General features: G+C 40.1%; 1 protein-coding gene across 2 annotated transcripts; it reads left to right on the top strand.

Moving 5' to 3' along the window:
* The first annotated feature begins 304 nt into the window (after window positions 1-304).
* LOC120794148 (vinculin) lies at window positions 305-26378 on the top strand. Of its 2 annotated transcripts, none has more exons than XM_040134881.1 (21): window positions 305-701; window positions 12084-12154; window positions 14816-14966; window positions 16364-16472; window positions 17189-17311; window positions 17528-17688; window positions 20001-20094; window positions 20217-20364; window positions 20923-21076; window positions 21185-21360; window positions 21984-22174; window positions 22831-23030; window positions 23833-23961; window positions 24101-24250; window positions 24415-24523; window positions 24624-24926; window positions 25021-25145; window positions 25387-25572; window positions 25651-25854; window positions 25978-26082; window positions 26232-26378. In XM_040134881.1, the coding sequence occupies exons 1-21, from the start codon at window positions 534-536 to the stop codon at window positions 26376-26378; spliced, it is 3204 nt and encodes a 1067-aa protein (XP_039990815.1). In that variant the 5' UTR covers window positions 305-533. The 2 variants fall into 2 exon arrangements, with proteins under 2 accessions (XP_039990815.1, XP_039990816.1); XM_040134882.1 differs by having other exon boundaries at window positions 534-701; window positions 20004-20094.
* Window positions 26379-27537: the final 1159 nt, after the last annotated feature.

Raw genomic sequence — 27537 nt, 5'->3', positions numbered from 1 at the left:
TCTGATCTCCTATCAGTCACAGCTCTAGTTTCTGCTCTGGAAGTGCCCAAAGAGCATGTCTGTCTATGCAATTTCCAGCTGCTGGAATCTACTCCTCACAAACATTAGACACATATTTCCCTTTTTAGGGCATGAGAATCTATTACGTAATTTGGGAAGCACTCGGATTTCTAGCAAACTCGCCTGTGTGGAAGCGGGAGGCGAGGAGCCCCGAGAGGCATCGCGATCGACCAACCAGACGCCAGGGAGCTTGCCTTCCCGCTCGCTGATTGGTCAGAGGGCGGGCGACGTTCGTTGACGTTTAGGTTGCTCGCGCTCACTCCCTGGCTGGGAGTTTTTTCACATTGATGGTTTGACGGCAGTAGTTTTGGTCTTCGCACCGGAGGGTGAAACTGTCCTGGAAAAACAAACAAAAAAAAGCTACCGGGATAGTTTCTTTTTAGGCCTTTGCAGCGGGATTTTTGGAGTAAACCGCCTTAAGTGGTAGGAGAGCCAGTATTTTTTCTCTTGGATAGTGGTCTAAAGTTGTCACCATGCCGGTTTTTCACACGAAGACGATAGAAAGTATTCTGGAGCCGGTGGCTCAGCAGATATCCCATCTGGTGATAATGCACGAAGAAGGTGAAGTTGACGGGAAAGCTATTCCAGATCTGTCGGCGCCGGTTGCTGCCGTGCAGGCGGCTGTTAGCAACCTTGTCCGGGTGAGTAACTTTCTTCCCTTGAGTAAAAATAGTCTCTGGTAAAGTCTGCCTGAACTCGGCGTGTGCGGTAGGCTACCTGTCGCTCTTTGTCCCACACCGTCCGCTCTCAAATGAACTTACTCGAGAGCGTTGAAAAACAATACTCACCAGAATCCGAATTTAGCTAGCTGTGTCTTATGTATTCAATTGCAGGGAAGATGTACGTATGATATTAAAGTTTCTTGAAGTTTGTTGACTCGGGGCAAAGGGCAGTTACGCCCTTTTCCCCTTGAAAATATCCCCTGCCTCCTCTGTAGCTGCCATATCTTGACGTAGGCACCGCTGCTAGTATGTATGAGCCAGGTACTGGAGCAGGCTAAAGTGAATTACTTTTTCCGTTTAATCCAGTCAACTTCACACGACAACTGCACTGAATGTCTTTGTGAATCAGAGTATGAATGAAATTCAGATATAGAGAAGGTTTTTTTTTTTTTTTATTTTTTATTTTTTTACAAACACGAACCTGAGTTCAATAACCCGGCATACGATCTGCAACCAAAACGTCCTGACAGATCTACATACTGTTGCATGGGACAGTTTGAAAAATTATTGACCATTGATACAGAGTCAAGTCATAAATATTATATGTCAGCTGTCAGCAGTGCTCTGCTAATGTTATGAAATAACAAGCCTCCATCATGGCTTCACACCCATCTTATGTGTCAAAATTGGTCTTTTGCATGTAGATCTGGTTTTACACTATACCCAACAGAGTGTACGACCTGATTAGGAATCTTGGCTACATTCCTTCTGCAAAAACCTCTTTACTCTGGTAACATGCTATATTTTGAATTGTGGCCCCTTAATATTTAGCTGGATCTTACATTTTGATAGCCTTGACAGCGGAAAATTGTAGTCTGCAGTAAGTACTGTAGCCTTGTCTGTAGTCACCCATCAAAATGTTGTCTTTTTACCATAGTTGATTCACTAGCATCAAAGAATTTGATAGGTCAGAAATGTTGAGGTAACACAGATTATGCATCAAAATGAACATAAAAAAATCACTTGTATTTTGACCCATAGCCCAGAAAATCAAACCACGAAATTTAACCAAAACAGTTGACAAGTTTTAGAGAAAAACCTGCAAACAAACCAACTGAACCGAAATATAATCATCTTGGCATAGGTACAGGAGCCACAATTATATTATCATACGTAGTTGGTGCCTGTGTGTTTTTTTTTTTTTGTCTACCTACACAGATAAATTAAAATGTCTTTAGGGCTATTAATTACGCATTTGGAGACTGTCTTTCAAAAACTTTAAATTACATGCACCCTCTCAACCGGATGCAGCTGCAGTTTCAGGTATTTTTAGTATCAAAAATGACCTAACCAAAATGGTGTTACTCAGGGCCACATTGTAACTATCGTGTCACCAAATGCCAATGTTATTTCCTAAAATTTAGCCTAAAACACACACTAATACATGGTAAGCTTCCTGTTAAGGAAACAAGCAGATATGAGGATCCTGTCGGATATTGTGGTTTTTAAGGAAAGGAAGAGATAGAAGCTATATTAAGGCAGGCTTGGTTCCTGTGTGTTGTTCTCTCTGTCAGCCTCGTGAAGCGCACACTGGCAGTTGTTGGGCGATAAATTTGGACAATTGCTCTGGTGTCTCCTGTCAGCAAAAGAATGTTTCATTTAGAAGGATCGCTTGGCCCGAAATTTATTTAGCAGGTTTTATGGCCCAGAACCATCTCAGGCCAGGTCACTTCATGCTATGCCTTTGTTTTTCCTCAGTGCCCACTCCGAAACTGTAGGTTTGTACCCCTTGGTGTGCGTTATTTGTATGTCTACACCAACCAGACTTTCTTCCTCTGAGGGACATTATAGAGAGGTGTTTAGAAAGTGTATTATGTTTATCTTTAACTTCAGTTGTTGATAGAGGGCCCTGTCATCTTAAATATACTTCAGTGATGTCAGTGTTTTGGAATATACTTTTCATACCTAGGATAACAGTTCATAAATACTGTCAAACAACAATTTTGGTTACACATAGTAAAACATTCGACCAGAACGTATGCTTATAATTCCATACCCAATTATATTTTGGTTTTGTAATCATTTGTAACAAAAAATAGTGAAGAGATATGCATGTCAAATTTAAATTTTTTTTTTTTTTTTTTTTTTTTTAAAGGGTCACTACAGAAACATGTCCATCAATAGAATTAGGATGATGGGTGTGTGATGTCAAAGAAAATTAGGCACACCTCTTATCATTTTAGACATGTTGGCATACATTCAATTTAAAGGGAGTGCAGTCAAACATAGTTGAAAATGTCATCAAAACATTGCAGTAGAGCTTAAAGTTATTCATATAGATATTTTTTATATTAACAAAGAATTGAAAGGTGTTGCTTGCACTGCAGAGAATTAACAGCTAACTCTGCTGCTCTACTAAATTTTTTAGCCTCTTTTGGCTTATTTTTGGATGCACATTTAAAGTGTGTACACTCCAATTAGACCCCTAAGTAAGCTGTGTTTAGCAAAAATCTCAAATAAACCCACTGTGCCTGCCTAATACCGGTAACTAGGCGGTAAAGAAAGTAGAATATATAGCAGCTAACAGCCAGATATTATAAAGCAGAGCTCAAAGGAGAGTGACTTGAATTCTTCAAATGGAATGATGAATCAAAATAATTGCTCATGGTGCCAGATGTGTAAATGGGCAAATGTTCGCTAACACGTTAGATGCAACATTATAAGACGATAATATGTCAGAGCTGGATGTCGGTCAGCATGTTTTAAAGTTCCTTGGCCCCCAAGTGACTAAAAAATCAATTAATGCAGGTTTAAATATGGGAACATTACATTGTTGCAGATGAATGTAACATGAATGCTTTGCTTGTCAACATGTCCTGACAGATGAAAACTTCTTGTGCAACCTCAGCTAGCTTGGGGTGAAATGATCCAGGCTCTCAGGACTTTCTGAATTGTGATCAGATGTTTCCAACTGTGGCATGAATGACTGGATCGGCTTGTAATTATTTATCAGTTGCTGTAGCAACACTACAACGTGGACAGCATTATGAATGCTTTGAAGTTGAGGATCAGATGTCATTTCTTCTGGTTTCAGTCCCACCAGTCGCGTGAGTCATATATGGCAAAGCTAAAATGAATAAACAATGGAGAGTAAATTACTGTCGAGGAAAGGATCATCTTTGGAAGGGAAAGGGATGAGGCTGTGTAATTGCAGTTCTCCAGACATTCTTAGGGTGGGGCTGTGTCAAAGAAAAGCTATCTACCTCATTGTCTGTGTAGCCCGGAAAAAACCCTGTTGCACAGACTTCCTCGTCCATGAATTCTGTTCTAAATCTTTGAGCCTGAAGCTTAAACACAGTTTATCAACATGGATTTGGATGATCTGAAAATCTGACATCTGGGTTACAGATGATTGTCCCTTTCAAACTTCATATTCTGATGGTTGCGTCAGGTTGCTTTCCATTGCTAAAGAAAGAAAAGGAAGATGAGCTTTCAGGATGCTCTTGGATGCAAAAGCCTGTGTGAGGAGGTCTGGTGAACTCACTGTGATAAATGTGAAGACCTTTAAATTATTAATTTGAAAGAGCCTAATCGTATTATTCCAGATGCATGGCGACGAAAGTGTGGCCCTTGTAAACTGACCCAGTGTTTTACAGCGCAGCATGGCCACAAAACATTGTGATTCAAATATGTTCAGTCTAACCGAGACCCTTCAGAAGTGATCAGCAACTTAAACTTCAGTGTTTTCAGACCTCAATTAGTGATGAATGGGAGGAATGTGAAGAATTCCCAGCAAGTAGGAATGCATCCTGCCTCCGAGGGGGGTGGGGTTGGGGGCTGAGCTGATCCTTTGAATAAAAATATTGAGTAAGGCTATCAATCAACAAGCCCTCCCAGAGAAAAGCTTGTGTTTACACGACAGTTCATGTCAGTTTTGCCCATCTCTGTCATCTGTGTTTGACTAGTTATGCAGTTTTAAGTTGGTAAATGTTTTTACCTGCAGGGTTATGGGTAAATGATATATTTGGAAAAGTGTGTGAGATGGTGTGTTCAATGCTCGTGCAATAAGCAAGCCTGGTGCAACAATAAGAGTAAGTGACAATTACTAAATTGGTAGCAGGGCTCAAAATCTGCTGAGCTGTACATAAAGAACCAACTCTAATGTTTCCTCTATAATATTATGCAGCCGTGGTGCTCAGGGGATCATTCTAGTTTTGTCTCATACCTCTCAGATTTAAATTTTAAGTTGAGAATGTGGTGCTAAAAAAGTTTTTGAACTATAATGAAACCATTACACGTAAACATTTGGAAGTGAATTATCTTTGCTCTGCAAGTGTTTATACTGTATATTAAGAGTTCAAATATTTTCCTAATTGGGTAAATGGAACACCAACATGCTTGTCTGTGCCAGAAGTAATTTCAGGCCCGCATTATTTTTATAGTGTTTTTTTTCTTATTTTTTATTTTTTTATAGGCGTCGGATAAAGAAATTATGCCGGCGATGTAGAGTCCTGGAACGGATAAAGTCGCAAGTGTTTGTCTTCCTGCTTGCACAAAAAAAGCTACATTTTCTGTAGTGTTGCTGAGATTACAAAATGACCCTTTATGCAACAATACCAAAAGAAAATGTGATTACAGGAAGTTGGGCTGAACGGTAGTCTTTGAGTTGTGTGGAAAAATATAACTTACATTACATTTCACATGTTGTTCAGGAAACAGCAGCAACACACTTGGAGGTTCTCAACAATTTCATTAAACTTGATAAGATATAAAACAAATACAACATACAGAAGCATTTGAAGAGTTATAAAATACTAAACTTTGGTTAGTATGGATAGTATATATTAAGGTCCTGAATAGTCATTTCAATCACCTACTTCTTTAATCCTTTACATATGAGAAGCAAATGTGTTCATCAACTTAAGTGCTTAAAGGGATACAAAAGAAAACGCTTCCTATTACACGGTACTCCATCTTCCTGCAATGTGTCAAGTGAAATCTTTTCAAGCTGCTCACCATTTGATTCTGCCATCATGGTATCACTACAAAGACAAGGATCTCCTGTGTAGTTTCCAATGAAAAGAGAGAATCTCGTCTTCACAGAAATTCACTGTTGTGTTACAGATTCACAATGCATCTGAAGACTGTTGTTTAATCAGTTTGATGAAACTTTATCAGGGTAAGAGGTTGAAGAGGAGTGTTGAAATGAAGGATGAGGGAAATGCAGGAAGCCAAATCAGGAAGACCCGGCAGCTGTCGGCCCTCCTCAGGAACCGGAGTGAGAGCCAGTGAAGGGAAACCCCTCTGCCTTAGCAGTGAGATGTGTGTGGCAGATTTTACCTTTTCCAGAGAACAAAAAGTCAAGTTCAAAGGAAGGAGAAGTAATATTTGTATTGTTCAAACTACTTTTAATGCATCTTATGTAGCCTTATCCTTAATTATAACGTAGAAGTGATGTTCCAATCATTTGTGGTGCCCCTCCTGCCTCACATGGGCAACAAGCTAATAGGTGACTTCTCACATTTGTTGTAAAGCGAGTGCATTTCATGAACCCGGCAAACAGTCATACCTTTATCCAGGCCTTGAATCAAAATTAAAAAGGTGCCAGTGCTCCAAACCAGCAGACTGCTTAGCATGCACCTGCAGCATTTGGAGGCACAAGTCATGCACAAAAATTATTAATTTGTGGGTATGCATGTCTAATTTTTGATATGAAATGAAAATACTTCACTGACAGTAATGATGGTTTAAATATCTCAGATACGAAGTGACAACCCTATGCAATGAGGGATTTAGATCTCTTGGAAAGCTCCACATAGTCTATGGTCCATTGAATCACCTCATTGAGTAACTGATTGTGATGTTGACTCTTCCTCCCCGACCCTCAGTAGATGCAATAAAAGTAATCTCTTGTTAGCCCTGTCCTTTTTATCTGTCCTCGTTCTGGTGAAAAACGACAGCTCACCTATGACAAGCCTTGTATTGACTCACTCTTTTTTTTAAGAGGAGGATTCACACTGATGAGTGCCACTCCCTAGTAACACTGTATGAGCTGCTAATCTCCTGTAACATGAGATAGATAGATGTGATATATTCTCTCTGGCTGCAAGCCCTGTTTTAACACAGCCAAGCAGGCCATTTGATTTGTGACTTTCCTCGCCTTGGATATCCAATGTGTAGCGACTTCCTGAACCAAATTAATAAACCATGTTTGACACCACTTGACAGATGAACGATAAAGGTGTTGACCTTCAGATCAACCTCCTTTGCTGCCCATTAGTCAAAAGCCATTTGGTATCTCAGGACGCAGCTCTCGTTGGATCTCAGACTATTGATTGGAGGTAGCTAATGGAGTGCTGTGCCTTCAGTTTGTGTGAACATGTCTCATCAGTTTGCAGTGCAAAGTCACTTAGAGTGGGAATCAGAGTCTGAGTTGCACTTTGAGGAAATAAACCTGTGTGAAGAATAATATACAGCTTATTTGTAAGACATTGCTAAGGGCAGCGCAGAGAGTGCTTGCCAGAATTTTGCCATCATAGATTGTTGCAGTCACCATGATTAAGGCAGCATTGTATAAAACTACCCGACATGTGAAAGGCAGACTGTGTCTTGGCAGCCTTGAGGCTTTCAGAGTGGACTTTCTTCTCCCAGCAGAGTGATGGGCTGCTGTCAACAAAGCCGAGTCTGTTCCAAAGGAGCAGCCACTTTATCAAGCTACTTCACAACACAGGGTTTCCACACAGCTCTCTTGGATGGTAAAAGACTTGTCAGTGTTTCCACTCCAGATAAAAATGGTAAATGAGACTGTCAGCCGGTAGCTTGGTATGTGACAGCTTGGAAGAAAATGACACTGAATCAGTGAAAGGTCCTGAAAAGAAGATGGAAATGAACAAATGCCCTTCCTTAATGTGGTTCCATAGAATCTATTTAAGGAAAGTGATATTTGTGTTGTGGTTTGGGTTATGGTTCTCCGCTCTATAGAGCTGAAACTGGATGTGCTCACTTTACCATTTCCTCTCTCCCCCATGTTTTCTGTCTTCACTATCAATTATCAAATGATGGCAACATGCCAAAAGATACATTTTAAGTCATTTATCAAGCAAAAATACCAAAGATTAGCTGGTTTTAATATGATGATTTGCTACTTTTTTCAGTTTTGTGCATGTGTGCTTCAGTTTTTGTAAATTTAACATCTTTGGATTTGGACATTTGGTCACACAAAACATGCAGTTCGAAAATTTTATCCTGGCCTCTGGGAACTAAAAATAGACATTTTTGCTACCTTCTAAGATGTTATAGAGTACACTATTAATGGATATTTTCATTACCTTTTTATTATGTTATAGAGCAAACTATTAATCTATTAAGCCAAAAAAAAAAACCAACCCAACAAATGAACCAATGGTTATAATTATCTCAAGTTTCAGTCCAGATTTTGAGTTTGGTCAGTGTTTGTATCATAATTGTGTTGTCCAAAATCATGACAGAGCTCAAAATACGGGAGACGGTCAGGCACCACAAACTGCTTGACAACAACAGTTATAAACTTGGGTCACTGTTCTATTTTTGCAGTGACTTGTTTGGATTGCTGTTGGGCTGCAGACTGTTTTTGTACTTAAAGACAGCAGGAAGAGGCTCCACAGGGAGCAGGAAAGGAAAATTACAATGACGCGTTGAATATAGTACCAAGAACTTCAAGTCTGCTTGGTTTTTAGACACTCCTGCGTGATGCTTTGGGGAGAATATGACTCAGCGCTTTTTAAATGCAGCGTGCACTCAGCTTCTGACCTCCAGATTGTTTGCCTACAGTGTAGTCAGTCTTTTTTCTATCTTTTGTTCATTTTACGTCATGTCTAAACTTGACTTGATCTCATATAAATCTTAGGGTTGTCTTAATCTGTTCTGAGGCTACCCAAGCAAGTGTAGTGAGTTTTTCAGTCAGAGGTTCAGTTCAGTACCTTTTCGATAAGGTGTCCTCGAAAGTAAGAATGCTATTATTTTATCAGCTGTAAGTACTTTAATTACTTCAATTCATTCATATTTTCAGTCATGTAATCTATAAAGTGTCAATAATACGGCAATATCACAAGCTACTGGAGTCCAAAAATTACCTGTTTTGTCTGACCAACAGTCAAAAAACCAGAAGTATTCCAATAAAAAAGATAGAAAAGTCACTAAATCCTCCCATGCAACAGAGTAACCAGCAATTTTTTTTCTATGTGGTGCTTTATAAAAGATCAACAGATTGAGTAATCAAGTAGCTGTTTAAGCGCATATAAAGTTAATTTTAGTAATTTTGATTTATGTTTTGCTGCAGATTTCTGCAATGTTGATGTGTAAATAAAAATCATTTTATAAAGAAATATGATGTACCGTTTGCATAAGATGAAATAAAATACACTTCATAGTATGAAAAGACATCTGCACTCAGATGCTACTTGAAGATATAAAAGATATCCACACAGTGCAAGTAAAACAAAGCAAAGTTGGTTTAAACCTTTTGCAACATGCTTGGCTCTCAAGTTCGAACATCAAGGCCAGACAATGGTATTACTTCCTTAGAGGATTTTACTGTTTATGTTCTATAGTGTTGGTAGGGCTTTAAGGTGTTTGTGTCACTTCCTGCCTCATCACCTATGTTTACTACTCTGTCTGTTCTCTATATCCCTGTTCTGTAGCCCTGCTGCCCTTTAGTTGAATGGGACAAAACAGCTTAAGTTGTTGTCGTTGGCTTTTGTTCAGAGCCACTCACTTGTGGAATGTCAGGGTGGCATATGTACACTGCCCCTTCACTCTGGGATGGAAAGCCTCTGTTAAGCTTAAGTTTTAGTTGAGCACAACTCTCGGCCCTAATTTATAACCCCTCAGTTACTCAGAGTCCCTCTGGGCCAGTGAAAAGAGAGTGAAGAGATGTATGTCAACTGTGCTCCATTTCAGCCTCCACGTCAACCCTCTGGAATGGCTCTGCTACTGCCTGTAGTCGGACACATTGACGAGCTCTCTTGGACTGCTCAGTACAGCATCACAACTACATCCTAAAGAACCAAAATAAAAGCAGAAACTACTTTTTAAATTTTTAGTAGGGCTTCTTGATTTTTTGATCAATAAATTTCCCAGCCTGGGCTAACATCTCTAAATTGCTTGTTTTGTCCGACCCACAGTGCAAAACTCAACAGTTTATAAAAAAATTCATATGATACAAATTACTTACATTGTTTGATAAATGACGATTCAAGTTCCAAAATTGTTTTTCTCTAATCAATTAAGTGTTTCAGCATTAATTACCATCATCTTTAATTTCTGATCTGTAGTCTAAAATGGATATTAACTAAACCTTGGCTAGCTCATAGCATTTCACTTTGGTACAAGATGGTGCAGCAAAGTTCAGCACATAGAAAATGTTATATACTGCTGAATTATGTGTATCACAATGAGATGATCACTCACGTAGTGTATATTTGTTATAATAAGAATAATGTAAAAGAAAATATTCAACATCTCCCTGTCACGCAGTGATGCAGCTCATTTAACCCAGACAATCTGATCCGTGTCCCAGTATGTATGTGTGTGATCCCTCACCCATGGCAGCTTGACGTGGGTGAATTGTGTCTCCCTACAGAGCTGAGGTCATGGTGGGGGAGGTGAGTCATTTTGGCATTTGAAGGAGAGGAGGCGTTCAGCTGCTTTACACATTATAACTGTGCTGAGGCCTGGCGTACCCACAGCAGCTGCCTCATTGAAATTATGGTTCGCTGGACAAGTAACAGGACATCATTCTGGAAAACGGCATGATTAAAGACAAAACTCCCTTAGGGGGAAAGTTGTGGTAATAGGTTTAGTCATGCACATGATATGCTATTGATGTATAAAATGTGTGCTTAAGTTGCATAAAAGTTTTGTAATAGATCTAAACTTTAAACATTACCGATCAAGTGCAACTGTGCCAACTCCTCTGAAACTTGGTGCTGGTGCTTTAAGTGTTGACTGATACAAAATCCTCATGATTTATGAGCTTGTCATCAGGGCTGAGGATGGGGTGGTGGACGTGACCTGTCGTGACTGGAGTCTGTTTGTCAGCCCCTTGTTCCACCTTTACCAGTTACTAAATATGTTACAGTTGCTAATTTTTATTAATAAAGGAAGAACGTATAGCATCTACCAATTAAAAAAAACAAAACACTGAAGTTAGAGCATTACTTCTTATTTAATGCCATCTAATGAACAGATTTTGTGTTCAGTTATTACCCAGTAGTTTGCAGTATCCTCGTCAAAATTGTAACCCCAATCATATTTTATGACAAGAGAAGATTGTGGATGAGTTCCTACCAAATCCATTTGTTTCTGTATTGCTACACTACAGAGTACATTATCACGCTTATACCATTAGAAATGGAAAAAAAGAGAAGCTGTGCTTTAAAAGTTGATTTGTTGTCAAATGATCCCATAGTGGAATTAGAATCACAAGAGCAAGTGTGAGCCTTGTGCACTGATTTTAGAACAGTGGTCTTTTTGTCATTTTTGCAGACAAAGCTCCGAAGCATGTAAAGAAATAGAACTTCACAAATCTGTGTATGTTTGACATTATTAAAAGTCTGATTGAAAGTGTTCAGTCAACAGTGTAATTAATAATACAAAAATAGCAAAAACGCCGTCAACTGAAAACAGTGCACGGCATGTTCTGGTTGCATATTTAGTCATGGTATGCAGCATGTGACAATATGTCCTGTGATCAGTCCAAACAAAAAAGGCAAACATATCCAAAGAATAACCTTTGAGACACATCTGGCTGCCATGCCCTCACTACACTCAACTGGGTTACCTGGTGCAGCGTCGTCCTCCAGTCTTTCCACAACTCTAAATTGTTGTATGAAAGTGAGTGTTATTGAAAAGCATCTGTGTTTACGCTGTAAGGGACCAATGAACGGCACGGGGTGTCCTCCCAGACCTTTGGGCTCCAGCCTCCTGTGACCCTTACAGAGATGACACAAAAAGAATGAATGACAAGTGGGTGAAATCGGTTGGAAACTTACTGGAGAGGTCAAAGTGAGCACCTGCTTTTGAAAACAGCTTCATATTAATCAACTTGTGCCCAACACGTTAATTAAATTTGTTGGCAACAATTATTATATTACTTGTGCAAAATAATATAAATACCGTTACGAATGACTGGTTTATAAAAAGTATTTATTCTAAGCTCTTAAATAAATAAAAGTTAGGTGAAATGTGGTAAAATATTGCTTGGAAATGTTGACTTTTTCGTATTTAATTAATCTTGGGTTCTGTTTTGTATCTCATTGATTGTACATTACCATTTTATTTACTTGAAATGTCTTTCACATGTAAAGTATCTGTGTTTTCCAGGTGGGTAAGGAGACTGTACAAACCACAGAGGACCAGATCATGAAAAGGGACATGCCACCAGCTTTTATCAAGTAAGCACAAGAGGATCACTTTACACACCTCAAATTCATACCATGAAGAACATATCAGATGTGTTTAGATGAAGTGATTCTCCCTCTACAGGATGTGGGACCCACTAGCCTCTCTTTCTCTCTTTATCTGTTGCAGTAATGGCTGGTTGTGCCCAAACAAAGGTCAGACATGGCATGTTAAGTGCCTCAGAGTCTTGCCCTGGTGTAACATAAATACTTTTTTGGCCAGGGAGGGGTTCCTTTACCCTAAAGGAGAAGGGCCTCAAACCCATACTGTACATGTCCTCATACATAAGAGCCACTCACTGCTGCTGCTTTTTGTTTCAGTTGAAACATATAACACACACACACACAGACACACACAAAACTTTAGATATTGATCTAGAAAAGTATGTATTTAATCATTGCATATATGTCTCTGGCTGACTCCACATCAGCTAAATCATTAAATTGTCCTTAGCTGCTGTCGCTCTGTATCACAGGCCTTCACCAATCCTTATTACATGAGAGACTACAGTTGAGGGAGGGAGAGGTAGGTCCTAGGAGCCCCCAAGGTCGGGGATGAAACGCATTGGCAGGCACAGGTCGTCAGGCTCAACACATTTGGCGCCTCGAAGTCACATCGTCACCCTGTCATCATCCATCAGCACAAGTGCTGGAATGCATCTCCTTCACTAAATATAGTGTCTGTCGGGGTCCAGTTAATGCATGGCTGTTTCTCACTAGTGCACGCTGAAGGACACTGCTGGCTGGCTCTACAAAGACACACACACACACACACACACACACACACACACACACACACACACACACACACACACACACACACACACACACACACACACACACACACACACACACACACACACACACACACACACACTCACGTCAGCCTCTGTGTCATGCACATACGTCAGCCTCTATCCTTCAGGAGACTTGCTCCTCCAGAAGAATGGAAACTGAGCTCGTCTTGTTTGGCCCCTTTTTCAATGCCTAAAATGTGGAAAATAGCGATGACGTCCCCATGTTACCGCAGCAGCATTTGAAATGTAGTCAAAAGTAGGAAGTCGGGACACTGTGGGAACTAGAAGATGTGTCAATCTTTGGCTCATTGCCTGTTTCTTTGCGCAATATGGCTGTTATGGTGTTACTATGCAGGTCGCATGTATAACTCTGAATCAGAGGCCTGAGCCAGCAGTTTTTGTTGCTCTGTAGTTGACTGAGTGCATCACACCCAGGAGGCAACTATCAATCATTTACATTTCTGTGGAAGCAGGAGTTAAATTGGGTCACTGAGATCTAACCTCTCTGTCATGAGATAGACGTACTCGTGCGGATGTGCATTAAGTCAAATAACGTCAATTCAGTTTTATTTATATAGCTCAAATTCACAAATCACAAATTTGTCATATTACATTCCGTAAAACATATACCATCTATCCTTACACCCTCAGCCACTGGAACTGTGTATTTAATTTTCACCCAGCCCCCAACTTGCTCCCCCATGTCCTGATCGCCCTTGAATTCACTTAAAAATGATATGTCCAGACCTTTTTTTCTCATTTATTAGGCTTTTTGACAAAAAAAGCTCAGGTTCTTCTAGTTGCTTTTCATTTTCATTTCGTGAGATAAAGGTTCTGGTAAAAATCTACTTAGTGGACCTTGAGTTAAGACTTTTTGATTGAGCTACTATTTCCAAGGTCGAGAATGAACCTTCAAGCTCACTTCATTTGGCTATTTCTTACAGTGTCTTTTCAGGGTAATGGAAAAACCACAAGACATACAGTTTACTCTGTGAAACCATCATGTTTCATCTATAATGAATGAATGTATTTTCACCATTGGGAACTTTACGGTATCTTCCTGATTCTGTAAAAGCACGTCTACATTATTTGCTTTGGTCGGTGCATTGCTTGGTGAATATACATAATAATTAATGTCTTAGTGCATGCTGTACTGTGGCTTATTGTCAATAGTACTGGTATACACACAAGCTGCTAGTTGGATGAGGCTTGTAGTACAGGAAGGAAATGGCTAACCATAGAGTTAGGATGAGTAAGATTAGAATAAGATGTCCACATGATGTGTGAACTTTCTGCAAATCATATGAAAATTTGTTTGCTACAAGGTTTTTCAGTTCAGGCTGAAATATATTAATTTTTGTCATGTCTTGATTACTTTTGATTCCAACCATCATCAGTTATAGTCAAATCTAAACAGTTTAATTAATTCGGATCCCTAGGTTCATATACAAATATAGTTATGAAGAATAGTTGTTTTAGGCTTTGACATACTATCAGTGTAAAGAGGACTACCCCCTTCCTAATTCCCAATTTAACCCCTGTATAGAGAATGATATAAAAGTATTTCAGCTATGACTTAAACTTCAACAGCTTTCACATTAGTATTTGCTTAAAATGTCTTGCAAAGCATACAAGAAGAAGAAATGAAACTAAGTCATGTTTAGAAAGTAGTTACTGTATGTTATGGCTAGCTGTATCCCCAAGCTTCCATCTGTTATTGCTGAAGGCAATTTGCTGTTTCCATGTGTAATGTCCATCTGGCTCCTGAAGGGCTTTGTATCATCAGCATGACTTGCTTTGAGGATTTTTTTTTTTTCTTTAACTGGTCCTCAAATCAATTATCTTCTGCTTTCCACAGAGTGGAGAATGCATGCACTAAGCTGGTGCAAGCTGCCTCCATGCTGAAAGCCGATCCATACTCTGTTCCTGCTCGGGATTACCTCATCGATGGCTCCCGGGGGATCCTCTCTGGGACCTCTGACCTGCTCCTGACCTTTGATGAGGCCGAGGTATTCATTCATTCATTCATTCATTCATTCATTCTTAATTTTTTTTGGAAAACCTGTTAACCAGCAGATGAAAAAGGAGGTCAGAATGTAGACTTTGTTGCAGGAAAGACATATTGATTTATTGACACTGCTAGAAATCATCAGTTTTAGAGGTTCAGAGTATTCTAGCACACCTCATCCATGTAGAGATTTCCTACATTTTTCAGGATGTGGTTGTGCCCCTGACTTCAGAAACATATGTGAATTCGATGATGGTTTATTGAGACTCCTGATGGTGTGAGAATTAATTTCTCTGTGTCTTGTGTTCTGAGTTCTCCCAGTGCATTAATAAAGCATTAGAGCAAAATGATGTGCACTTACGTGTGCGCTTGCTTATTTTTTTTTCTCGTTCATATATATAGAGATAGATAACTGAAACTATGTCAATGCCTTCTGTGCTTTGCAGATTATAAATATAAATAAAAACACGAAGCAGAATTTATGAGAAGCTGGTGACCACAATGGATATTTTTCAACCGTCAAATATCCTACCTCAGACATGTCTTCATCACGTCTCTTTAGTACCAAATTTGAATGGTTTTATGTGTTGGTTAAAAAGTAAATATCACCTGATGCGTTGCTATCAGATTTTTTATTATTCTCAAATAACAATGATATCACCCTCAAAAATCCAGTATTGGTCAGGCTCTCAAAGATGTATATTTATATTTTTATCATAGCAAGTTGTGGGGATAGTCCAGAAGACCGACCGACACTGACTGAGTAGGCAACAGAAGCTGAGAGATGGACAGAACATAGCTAATATAGTTTCTAACTGTGTTAAGGGTCCTAGCATTGCCGCTCTGATATAGGGATGGTATCCACCTCTGCTTTTCTCTTGGATACTATAATGCTTATGAAGAAGACAGAGAGGTACGTAACTGAGGCAGATATGCCTGGGGAACCTTCCATATTTCTTACACAAATGCTTCTTAAATGTTATACCAGGCAGGAGTACCATCTATATGGCCCATCTTTGTTATCCTCTCAGGGGTGGAGAGTAAAACAGAAACGTTGCAGATCAGCTCTGTGTGAGCACACATCAGGCAGGCATCCCAGCGCTGTCTGCAGCAGTCAGCAAGGCTCAGCAGGAGTCATCAGTCAGCGGTGCCATCGTGTTTTCAAATGCAGCTCAGGGATTGCTCTGTATAGTGGCATGGTGATTCCAGCAGTCCACATAAAGCTGGAGTGAAGCAGGACAAAGAGGCTGGAATGTCAGTAGGCAGCATTGCCAGAGTGTAATTAGAGAGAATGTGAACTGGGGGAAAGCCTGTGTTTGCATAATCACTTTTCCCTGGAAATGCAACATTCAGTGTTTTTGAATTAGCGTTTGTTGTTTTATACCACCATTATCACAGGTCCGCAAAATAATCCGTGTATGCAAAGGCATCCTTGAGTACCTGACAGTGGCAGAGGTGGTGGAGTCTATGGAGGACCTGATCACATACACTAAGAACCTGGGACCAGGTCAGTCTGCTGACACAGTGGGAGGATTACTTTATTCAAGTCTTGACCTGACAGTATCTCAGATTTTTTTTTTCTCTTGGTTGACAGATTCTTGGTGTATATTCTGGTTTAACTCATTTTTTTTGGATATGTAAGCAAATGTATATTTAGGAGTACTCAGAGAGTAAAAGCAGTAATACCTGCACAGGAAGTTAGAACTTACATATATCAAATGCAAAGTAATGTGAAGTAACAGAATTAAAGTAGACCAATCTGAAGAGTTGTCCCCATCAAATGGTTAAATTATTGATGCATCAATAATAATACGCTTAATGATTTTATGTATCTGTACTTGAAGGATTTTTATTGCACTCCTCCAAATGCTCCTTCGCATGATAATTAAATCCTCTAAAGCGCTTTAGATAATGTCCAAAATAATAATCAGACTAGAACAAGTCTGTTTTTCAGAGTTCCTGAGAAGTGGACATTTTATAGATACATGTCATATTTTATGATCTTTTCTCAAGGTGAATACATAATATCAAACTGCAAATTAATCACTAACCCTAGCTGTCAGATTAGAGTAAGAAGTACAACATATCTTACTGAAATGCCTTAAATTTTAAAGTCAAAATGTAAATACTTAAGTACCAGTACTACAACATCCAACTTGAATTACTTTATTTGTTTAAATACTAAGTTTCTTTCCTATCCACATGTTTGTTGCATGTGTCCAGGAATGACAAAGATGGCAAAGATGATAGATGAGCGACAGCAGGAGCTGACCCACCAGGAGCACCGTGTGATGCTGGTCAACTCAATGAACACAGTCAAAGAGCTGCTGCCCATCCTCATCTCAGGTAATCATTCAATACCTTCATAGAGAGGAGATTCTTACACATTGACCCCTTTTTAGTTTTTTAGTTTTCTCCATTTTCATGTTTTTTGTTTTTTGTTTTTTTTCTTTTTTACACAAGGCAAAGACGATGCCGCACACCCTGCATACAATAATTTAGGTCAGTATTATTGACTGGAAATATTAAATTGTTTATTGTGAGTTCTGTTTTGTATTTCAGGTATCAAAATATTTGTGACAACCAAGACATCTGGCAGCCAGGGTGTGGAGGAGGCCTTGAAGAACCGTAACTTTACTTTCGAGAAGATGAGTGCCGAGATAAACGAGATCATCAGAGTGCTGCAGCTTACGTCCTGGGATGAAGATGCCTGGGCCAACAAGGTACATACAATAAATTATATGCTTTTAACTCAGTTTGTGTATAGCCATCAAAGTCACATGCACACGCATTTATTATAACCCCAAGTGAAGAAAAAGAGACTGCTTTGCTCTTTGAGCTGCTGAGAGTGTTTAAACTTTGTTGTTTTTTTTGTTTTTTTGCATTCTTTATGGATCACAACTGGAAGCAGTGTTTATAAAAGCAAAATCTGAATTTTGTCTGCTATCCACGGTGCCCTCACACACTCCCAGAATGCCTTTTGCGAGAGGCTGCAGACCGGAGAGATTATGAAGTGATGTTATTCTCATTTGGTGTATTTTTTCCCCTTTCTTAACAAGGCATGCAATTTGTTTCATCAGGATGACCTTATTTCAAGGTTGACAGGTGTGAAAAATGCTTTTGCTATATTTTAAGCTTACATACAGATAGTAATGAAAGTAGGCATGCTTTAACTTTCTCTGTCTCTCTATATAGCTGGTTAATCTTCTGGCTTCTTTCATGTTTTTCTGCTCTGCACGTTCTGCTTCTTCCCTGTCCCAGCACTCTCCAAATGGCTCTTTCGTGTGCCACTTTTTTTCTTTGACACTTTTTTGTTGGTCTCAGTTGGTATGTCCAGTGAAACATTTATATTTATGTCGTTCTTCCTTTCTTTTTACCATTTCTTTCTCCCTTCACTCCCTGTAGAAGGTAAGCCTCACTTCTCTCGCCCCTTGGTTGTGCAGCAGCATGTCTGACAGATGTGTGAGCTGTCTTGTGCTTTGTGGTGCCGTTGTGTGCTGTTTTTAGCAGCGGGACTGTAGTGAGGTTAAACTTTTAACTCTCTAATAATAGGGTAAATTAGTGGTTTGAATATTGTTGCACTGCTATTGGACTGGTGTTTATTGAAAGTCTTTATTAAGTTGAATTGCTTAGATGTTGATCTATGTAGTATTTATCCCTGTTTTTGGATTCGTTTTGCTTCATAACATGACCTTGAATCGCCATCTGTGTGTCCTCCTCTATGTCATTTAAACCTCAGTATATGCATGGCCTCAGCGTGTCTGGTTACTGATTGAGCTGACTCATACAGTATTGATTTGAGTGTCATTAATGAGAATTCTCTTAGCGTTCATCTCTTTTTACCAGTAAAATCAGGTTTCTCCTGATCTGTACTTGTACTTAACAGCCACAGGAGGAGGACACAAAGAAATCTGATATCGATTTTGTTGTATGAATGGCTAATTTTTTGTTTTAATCCAACAGACTTTGCTCAGTTTGCTCACAAATCTTATTTCCTTGAACACTAAAAATACCCTCTCACTTTACATGATCCTCATTACTAATGTCATGAACCACACCGTGTCCAATTTTTGAGTAATACCATTCTGTGTGTTTGATTATAGCCTGAAATGAATGTGTGTTTGCATTTGATACTACTGCAAAGATCCTTAATCTGTCCGTCTTTCGCTTTACTTCACTGGCTTCCTCACTCACACATACTCTGGTGGTTACTGACAGAAAAGCAGCTGCATAAGCTTTAACAGTTAACTAATGCACTCAAGCAGCTCTGGGGATTTAACACCGCACCTTTTTGACTTCCCTCTCTTTTGCAGCTCTGTTATGCTACACTGCCAATTATGCAAACATACGTGCTTGTTGTTCCCTTTTATTTTAACAATGCGAATATTGTTGGTGCTCAGACATGTTTTGCGACGGATATTTTTAGCAGTGTGTTTGTTCTTATTTGGCTTAAATTGCTAATGAACTCTTGCTGAACTCTGCGATGAAGATTCAAACTGTATAATGAAGAACTCGTGCTTTCTGAATTTCTATTATTGTACCACGAAAAGTAAGCACACTCAACCACTTGTTCATCTGCTCTGGTCTCCTGCTTTGCTCCATGTCCTACAGCACTCCGGTTTGTTTTGTAGACTTGAGTCTGCAAATTAGTGGATTCATTGTCAAGTCAGCTGCTGTTGGACAGATTGTTGTATTTCCATCCACGCTGATAGAGATACAATGGAGAGTCATTTGGCTTTATAACATGACGTGCTCATTATTGACAGTGGGAAAGAATGATGGAAACAGCATGCGCTATGTGGTTATGCCTTACAGACGTTAGCACTGCTGCTCATGGACTTTGCTGAATGTTTCTTTTTGCTAGCATAACTAAAGAGTGGGTTTGATTATGAAAATACCGAGAACCTGAAGCTTTTCCTGAATATGTAATTCGCTCAGGAAAAACAGTGACAGCATTGATCAACTACTTTTTTAGTTTTCTTTGGTTTCACTGATTTCCCTTTAAGTTATTCATTTATTCTGTCTTTGAAACCTAAAGGACACAGAGGCCATGAAAAGGGCTCTGGGGCTCATCGACTCAAAGATGGCTCAGGCTAAGAACTGGCTGAGGGATCCAAACGCTCAACCAGGTAGTACACGTGTCCTCTACCTTAAACTATTCATTCTGCTGCTAATAACTTCCTCAGGCTGAAAACCTGATTGAATTTAGTGACATTATTGACATGTCCGACCGTGCTTTTTGTGCCTGTAGGGGACGCAGGTGAGCAGGCCATTCGACAGATCCTTGATGAAGCTGGGAAAGTCGGTGAGCTGTGTGCTGGGAAGGAGCGCAGAGATATCCTGGGCACGGCCAAGACCCTGGGCCAGATGACTGACCAGGTGTCTGAGATGAGGGCCAGGTACAGCCTAAAAGACACTGCTTTGTGTGTCTGTCACAGCTATAGGAAGAAAATTCACCACATATTTCGCACAGTCCATGTCGTTTCTCATTGGACATTCTCATGCTCTGTTACTGTATGTTTCCAAGAGTCTGTAATTAAATTTTCATTGGATATTTGTATTGCTAAATCCTACTTTTGTATAGTAGTTTCCTTTTCCATCCTTAAAGACTAGTGAGTGTAAGGCAGTAAGCATATTATAGAGGATTATAGTGTGTAAAAGTGGAAGTGATATCTGTCTGATATGAAAACTGATTGTCACTAGGGACCCTGAGTCATGCTAGATTGAAAGCAGCTGTCTGGTATTAATCCATAATCTACTTTAACCCCTGGCTGTGTTACTCCTCTGGAAACTGAGAAATGGCTCTGAGCCTTGTCTGGAAATAAAGGCTTTAAGTTAGGAAATACCAAACAAACGTGTAGATTAGAGAAAAAGCAACAAAATGAGTGCATGTGTGGCCTTTAAAAGCATAGCAAGACTGCAGTTTGTGGTATCCATGTGTTCTTTGTCAACCCCAGAGGTCAGGGGGCATCCCCTGCCGCCATGCAGAAGGCTCAGCAGGTCTCCCAAGGGCTTGACGTGCTAACCGGCAAGGTGGAAAATGCTGCTCGCAAACTGGAGGCCATGACTAACTCCAAGCAGGCTATCGCCAAAAGGATTGATGCTGCACAGGTGAGTCATTAACCCTTATTTGAAAATGTTTGTCTTACAAAACTCTGATTCAAACCTCTCGGTTTTTGACGGTGTTTTGAAGTTTTTTCATGTTTCTTTGCCCTTCAGAACTGGCTGGCAGACCCTAATGGTGGGCCAGAGGGAGAGGAGAATATCAAAGCCCTGCTCACTGAGGCCAAAAAGATTGCAGACATGTGTGAGGATCCCAAAGAAAGAGATGACATTTTGCGTTCTATTGGAGAGATTGCCGCCATGACTGCCAAGCTCTCTGATCTCAGAAGACAGTAAGTTACTGACCGTCTGAAATAGGAAACCATTTTAGGCTGGGTTATTCACATGCTTTAATTCAATACTTGAATCAGTTCAGTACTCTCATCATCTAAGTGCAACTGTTTACCACTGTTGCTAGTATAGGTGTTAGTTTAATGTATGCAGCAAAACTGCTGTGTACTGTGTACAATACTTTGTATCAAGTTGGGCTTGAAAGTTATTCTCTACCCATAAATCTCGTTCATTTTTCTACAGTTATTTGCTTACATTTATCACTGAAAATGAATAGCTAGCACTAAAGATTTTTTCTCACATGGCTTTTCTTCCTGTGGGAGTACAGATTTCATACCACAATATAAACAGTTCTTGTTCCACCTTGTATACTTTGAGTATGGGTTTTTGGTCTTCCCTTTGAATGATAAAAAGTGCTAATTTCATCACGTTTTTACGTGAACTACTCGCGTTTTTACGTGAACTACTACGTGAACTACTAGAATTGGACTAATCGGTCACTCTGAAAGCACTCTTAGTCAAACTGACTGATAGTTATATGCTCTGTGACTATAGCTGGCCATTCACAGACCTCATATGATAAAACACCACCTTAGACCTCTTTGCTGTTTTTAATTCCTTATAGGGGTAAAGGTGACACTCCTGAGGCCAGAGCTTTGGCTAAACAGATCGCAACAGCTCTGCAGAACCTGCAATCCAAGACCAACAAAGCTGTGGCCAACAGCAGGCCTGCAAAGGCAGCTGTTCATTTGGAGGGAAAGATAGAGCAGGCGCAACGCTGGATTGACAATCCCACCATGGATGACAGCGGTGTCGGTGAGTCTGGATCCCATCCTCACCAACTTCCTCTTCTCTTTATCTTTGTCTTGCTCTCCTTCGCATTCCTTCCACTGCTCCCGTGGCTAAATTGCAGACTGTGCACTTTGTGTACAGGCCACTTTCTACTGTACTCGAAGTTCTGCAACGCTCTTCCCAAAAGTACTGTTTTATTGTTTGGTTTTGGCTTGTCTCCTTGACACCTGGACATCATCTTACATGTTTACAACAGGGCTGTTCTAAGAATAATTGCTTCCAACAATATAATGGAGGAAACTTACCTCAAAGAAACAACATGAAATACTACAAAAGGGACCATTGGTTTCTTTCCCCTCTATATACAAGCAGTTAGTAAAATACCCAGCAACAATTTAATAGGAAGCTCATTTTGCAGTAGGCAGCCAGCTGTACGCTTAACACATCTTAACAGTGTTATGGCACTTTAAGAATTTTAAAACTCAAATTAAAACTGCTTTGTAATTATATCACAAAGATATTCAGCTCGTTTCACAAAAGAAATCAGAAGCAGTGGATAACTTTATTAAACAAGTCTGCTCATGTTGATTTACCCAGTGATAATTACATAATGTCAATTAGCAGTTAAAAAGTAGTATGATGTTTTTTGTGAATGTTTATTTGTCTGTGTGTGTTTCCAGGCCAGGCAGCCATCCGCGGCCTGGTGGCAGAGGGCCGCAGGCTGGCCAATGCTCTGCCAGGCCCATACAGGCAGGAGCTACTGGGTAAATGTGAGCAGGTGGAGCAGCTCATGGCCCAGCTGGCTGACCTGGCTGCCCGTGGTGAGGGTGATTCCCCTCAGGCACGTGCTGTGGCTAAGCAGCTCCAGGAGGCCTTGAAAGTAAGACAGCTCGTGCTCAACAATCTCATTCCCATTCAGACATGTAGCTTCACCTCGACAGATCAGGATTCTTACACAGAGACAGACAAACAACCCCCTCTGCTGGTTACCAGTGGTGGAGGAAATACAAAACTCGTGCAAGTAGTAATACCACAGTGGGAAAATACTCTTAACATTAAGTTAAGATTAAACTTGAACCAATATTTGTGGTAAGATGTACTGATAAAAGTGACAGCAACTTGTCAGCATTGAATTATTAGGATAATAACTAATACAAAGTACAATTACAAATGGAATTTTTGAATTATGACAATTAACAGATTTGTGATAATGAAACAATAATAATCTGAGAAATAATAGAAAGATCTACAATTTTGGGGTTTTCATGGTTGAAAAACAACATGATACAGGGTGAGAAATTTCTCTAAAAATACTGTCATTCTCAAACAAGAGTTTTGTGATTTCCTAAAAGTCTAAAAGTACCAACAAAAGCCACCAGATTAAATGTAAAGGATTAAAAGGTATAATATGCTTACTGAAATTCTAAAAAAAAAAAAATCTACAATTAAAGCCTCATAATGTTCTTTCTTACAGTACTTACTTCCCATCCTTGCTGTTTCTACACAACACACACTCAGTATTGAAATCAGTTTAGTTCTGAAACAGCTGCTGATTGATCTATCAGTTGGTTGACAGAAAATTATGAATCTAGAAAAATTCAATAAGACATTTGTATTAGTAATCTCAGTAACACTCCATGAATGTCCTGACTGGTTGTAACATCTGTTTGTCCTCCTCCCAGGACCTGAAAGGGAAAATGCAAGAGGCAATGACTCAGGAAGTTTCTGACATCTTCAGTGACACCACCACCCCCATCAAGTTACTGGCAGTGGCTGCTACCGCGCCTCTGGACGCCCCCAACAGAGATGAGGTCCGTAGTACAGTCACTCTGCTCCTAACTGTGATCTCACTGCACTGAGCCTCCTTCAGTGGTTTTTATATTTAATGGCAGGGTGATGTATTATTTCCAGCTCTCCTTTTGGATGATTGTTTTATGTGATCATGTGTAGGTCTTTGATGAAAGGGCTGCCAACTTTGAGAACCACGCCAATAAGCTTGGCACCACAGCAGAGAAGGCTGCCGCTGTCGGCACTGCCAACAAGAGCACAGTGGAGGGAATCCAGGCTGCCGTCAAGTCAACAAGAGACTTAACACCACAAGTATGTCACAGTTACAGTTAGTTGTTTATATCTATTTTTGTTTGTGTCTGCCCTCCACTCTGCAATCACAAGGCACAGAGCTTAAAGTGTTTCTTGCCTCTTGAGCCAAGTCTTGAGCAGTTGTCATTGGACTGGCAGTTAATGGCTGAAATTGTTTTTTTTAGGTGGTATCTGCTGCTCGTATTCTGCTGAGAAACCCTGGCAACCAAGCTGCGTATGAACATTTTGAAACCATGAAGAATCAGTGGATTGACAATGTGGAAAAAATGACAGGTAAGTTACCATAAAGGTGCCGTAAATTCCCTGATCGCTGGTGATCCTATTTTGTACCTCCTAGCATAATTCCCTATATTAACATGTTATGGATGTTTAGGTTTGGTGGACGAGGCCATCGACACCAAATCTCTACTGGATGCCTCAGAGGAGGCCATCAAGAAGGACCTGGATAAGTGCCGTGTGGCCATGGCCAACCACCAGCCTCAGATGCTGGTCGCCGGCGCCACCAGCATCGCCCGCAGAGCCAACCGTATCCTCCTGGTGGCGAAGCGAGAGGTGGAGAACTCTGAGGATCCTAAATTCAGGGAGGTGGTGAAGGCTGCATCTGATGAATTGAGCCAGACAATTTCTCCCATGGTGATGGACGCTAAGGCAGTGGCTGGAAATATCCAGGATCCAAGTAAGCTGATGTTGCTCATGGATTTAAAAATTATATTTTATATGTATTTGGAACATTCTGATTAGTGGTAATGTGTTTTTTTTTTAATCAACAGCTCTTCAGAAAGGCTTTCTGGACTCAGGTTATAAGATTCTTGGTGCTGTAGCAAAGGTAAGGGAGGCTTTCCAGCCACAAGAGCCAGACTTCCCACCACCACCTCCTGAACTGGACCAGCTTAATGTAAGTCCTCAGATTTCTTTTTAAAAAAGATAACTTTTTGGCCTTTTGCGTTTTTATTTATTAATTGTTAGTGGAAACAGAGAAGAAACGGCTAGAATCAAACCAGGGCAGTTGTGTTATATGGAACTTGAAATTATGGCCAAATTATTTGAATCTTTTGATGCTACCATGGTTTTAGTGCCCCAAAATGACTTGTGTATTCAAACTGCCAAACCATAATTACTTTGATTTGTCCTTTTAGCTTAACGATGAGGCAGCACCACCCAAGCCTCCTCTTCCTGAGGGTGAGGTTCCTCCCCCCAGGCCTCCTCCTCCAGAGGAGAAAGATGAGGAGTTCCCTGAGCAGAAGGCTGGTGATATGGTTAATGAACCCATAATGGTGGCTGCCAAGCAGCTCCACGATGAAGCCCGCAAATGGTCCAGCAAAGTAAGTCAACACAGGAATAGACTTTTATATTGAAGCCTTGTGCTACAGTATTGATTATGTCCATGTTGTACCTCATAGGGAAATGACATCATTGGTGCTGCCAAACGAATGGCCTTGCTCATGGCCGAGATGTCACGTCTGGTGCGTGGAGGCAGCGGAAACAAGCGAGCCCTCATCCAGTGTGCCAAGGACATTGCTAAGGCTTCTGATGAGGTCACACGGCTGGCTAAGGAGGTGGCCAAGCAGTGTACTGACAAGCGTATCCGGACCAACCTCCTCCAGGTCAGTTCAGTGGTCTCTGTCAGAAGGTTGAACAATAGCTTTGGTGGCTTTTCGCTGTGGAAAGACTTTATTGTTTTGGTATCAATTTTCTTTCCCTCCGCTGACTTTCTGACCTCATTTCAGGTGTGTGAACGCATTCCCACCATCAGTACTCAACTCAAAATCCTGTCCACAGTCAAGGCCACCATGTTGGGTCGTACCAACATCAGTGAAGAGGAGTCAGAGCAGGTAAGCAGATTGTTTTCTTTCTTTTTTTTTTTTTTTTAAATGAACGTGTCAGCTGACAAGATTCCCATTATTTTCCTAAAATAGCCTTTGAAAAAGGATCTTTCCAGTCTCCCTCATCACAAAATCTCCTTTCATTTCTTTTCCACCAGGCTACTGAGATGTTGGTCCACAATGCTCAGAACCTGATGCAGTCTGTGAAGGAGACAGTCAGGGAGGCCGAGGCAGCTTCCATTAAGATCCGGACGGATGCAGGTTTCACCCTCCACTGGGTCAGGAAGACTCCCTGGTACCAGTAAGAGAAGGGCTACTGTTCCTCTGCCTCATGCTGGTTCTATCCAGCTTTCAAGGAGGAAACTGAATGGACAGATATATACTTTATCAGAGCTATGATATCAGTGCCCGTCACTCTAATATGGGTTGCTCTATTAGTCCCATGTCCTGTCTGTAACAGTTGCTGTTCTAGTAGAATGTAAACAATGGGACTATCAGTGCGAGTTATGGGTTAGATCCTCACTGGGAACGTTTTTTTTTTTTTCTAAACTGTGTAAGAAATGTGTTTTAAAGCTTATTCCGACAAATCCCAGGAATATATATATTTTGATTAGAGGCTGAATTTCATAAAATGTAAGGTTGACTGTTTTTGGTCTCTTGTAGACACAGTAAGTTGAATTTAATTAAGATTTTCTCAAGAGACATTTTTATATCTTTGTACTGATAATTTTATTATCATTATCATTCTTTCACTTTTGCTAGCACATTACCTTTAGGATTTATTACAAGTACAGTATAGGCCTACGCTCAGCACACAGTAAATATATATTCAGTGGTATTATGTCTGTTTACACTATTTTTTATTATCACAATTGAAAGAGAAACACTGTTCCTTATTTTACATTTTATAATGCAATTGTAGCAATGTTTATTTTCTTCAAAGTTCTGCCAAAGACAGTCTGCCATGATCTTTGAAAGTATAGTTTTCTTTCTTAGGTCATCAATTGAGTTTAAGGGCAAGTTATTTAGACAAGCTAATTCAAGAAATAACTACAATTTCTACAGCAGGTAAAGATGAAAACTGCTTGTAAGCTTGCATTCAACTCATTCTAAATATGTTTTGTTTCACATGTTGCATTGAGATTACATGTAATAAACAGGCTTGTGCTTCGGGCCGGCTCTGCCAACAGAAATACATTTCGATTTACCTTCATATCACAAAACGTCAAACAACATAATTTGGTATGATGTTATAGCAAGAAACTTTCCTATAGTGTGAAAAAGAGAGGGCAGAGAGATTGTAGCCTTCATTGGCTAGACAAACTGCAATAACTGGTTTAAATATTGTGTAAGTTTTGTTTGATGCTTAGGACACAGCCAATTAAAGTATCTACCATCACTGCTGGATCTATACCGCTTGTGCTGGGTCACGGGGGGGTTGAGCCGGTGCGACAGGTTGGGTAC

Source organism: Xiphias gladius, chromosome 9, assembly GCF_016859285.1.
Source record: "Xiphias gladius isolate SHS-SW01 ecotype Sanya breed wild chromosome 9, ASM1685928v1, whole genome shotgun sequence".
NCBI classification, from domain to species: domain Eukaryota; kingdom Metazoa; phylum Chordata; class Actinopteri; order Istiophoriformes; family Xiphiidae; genus Xiphias; species Xiphias gladius.
Note: the sequence above shows the minus strand (reverse complement) of the source record. Positions and strands in the feature narration are given on the sequence as shown.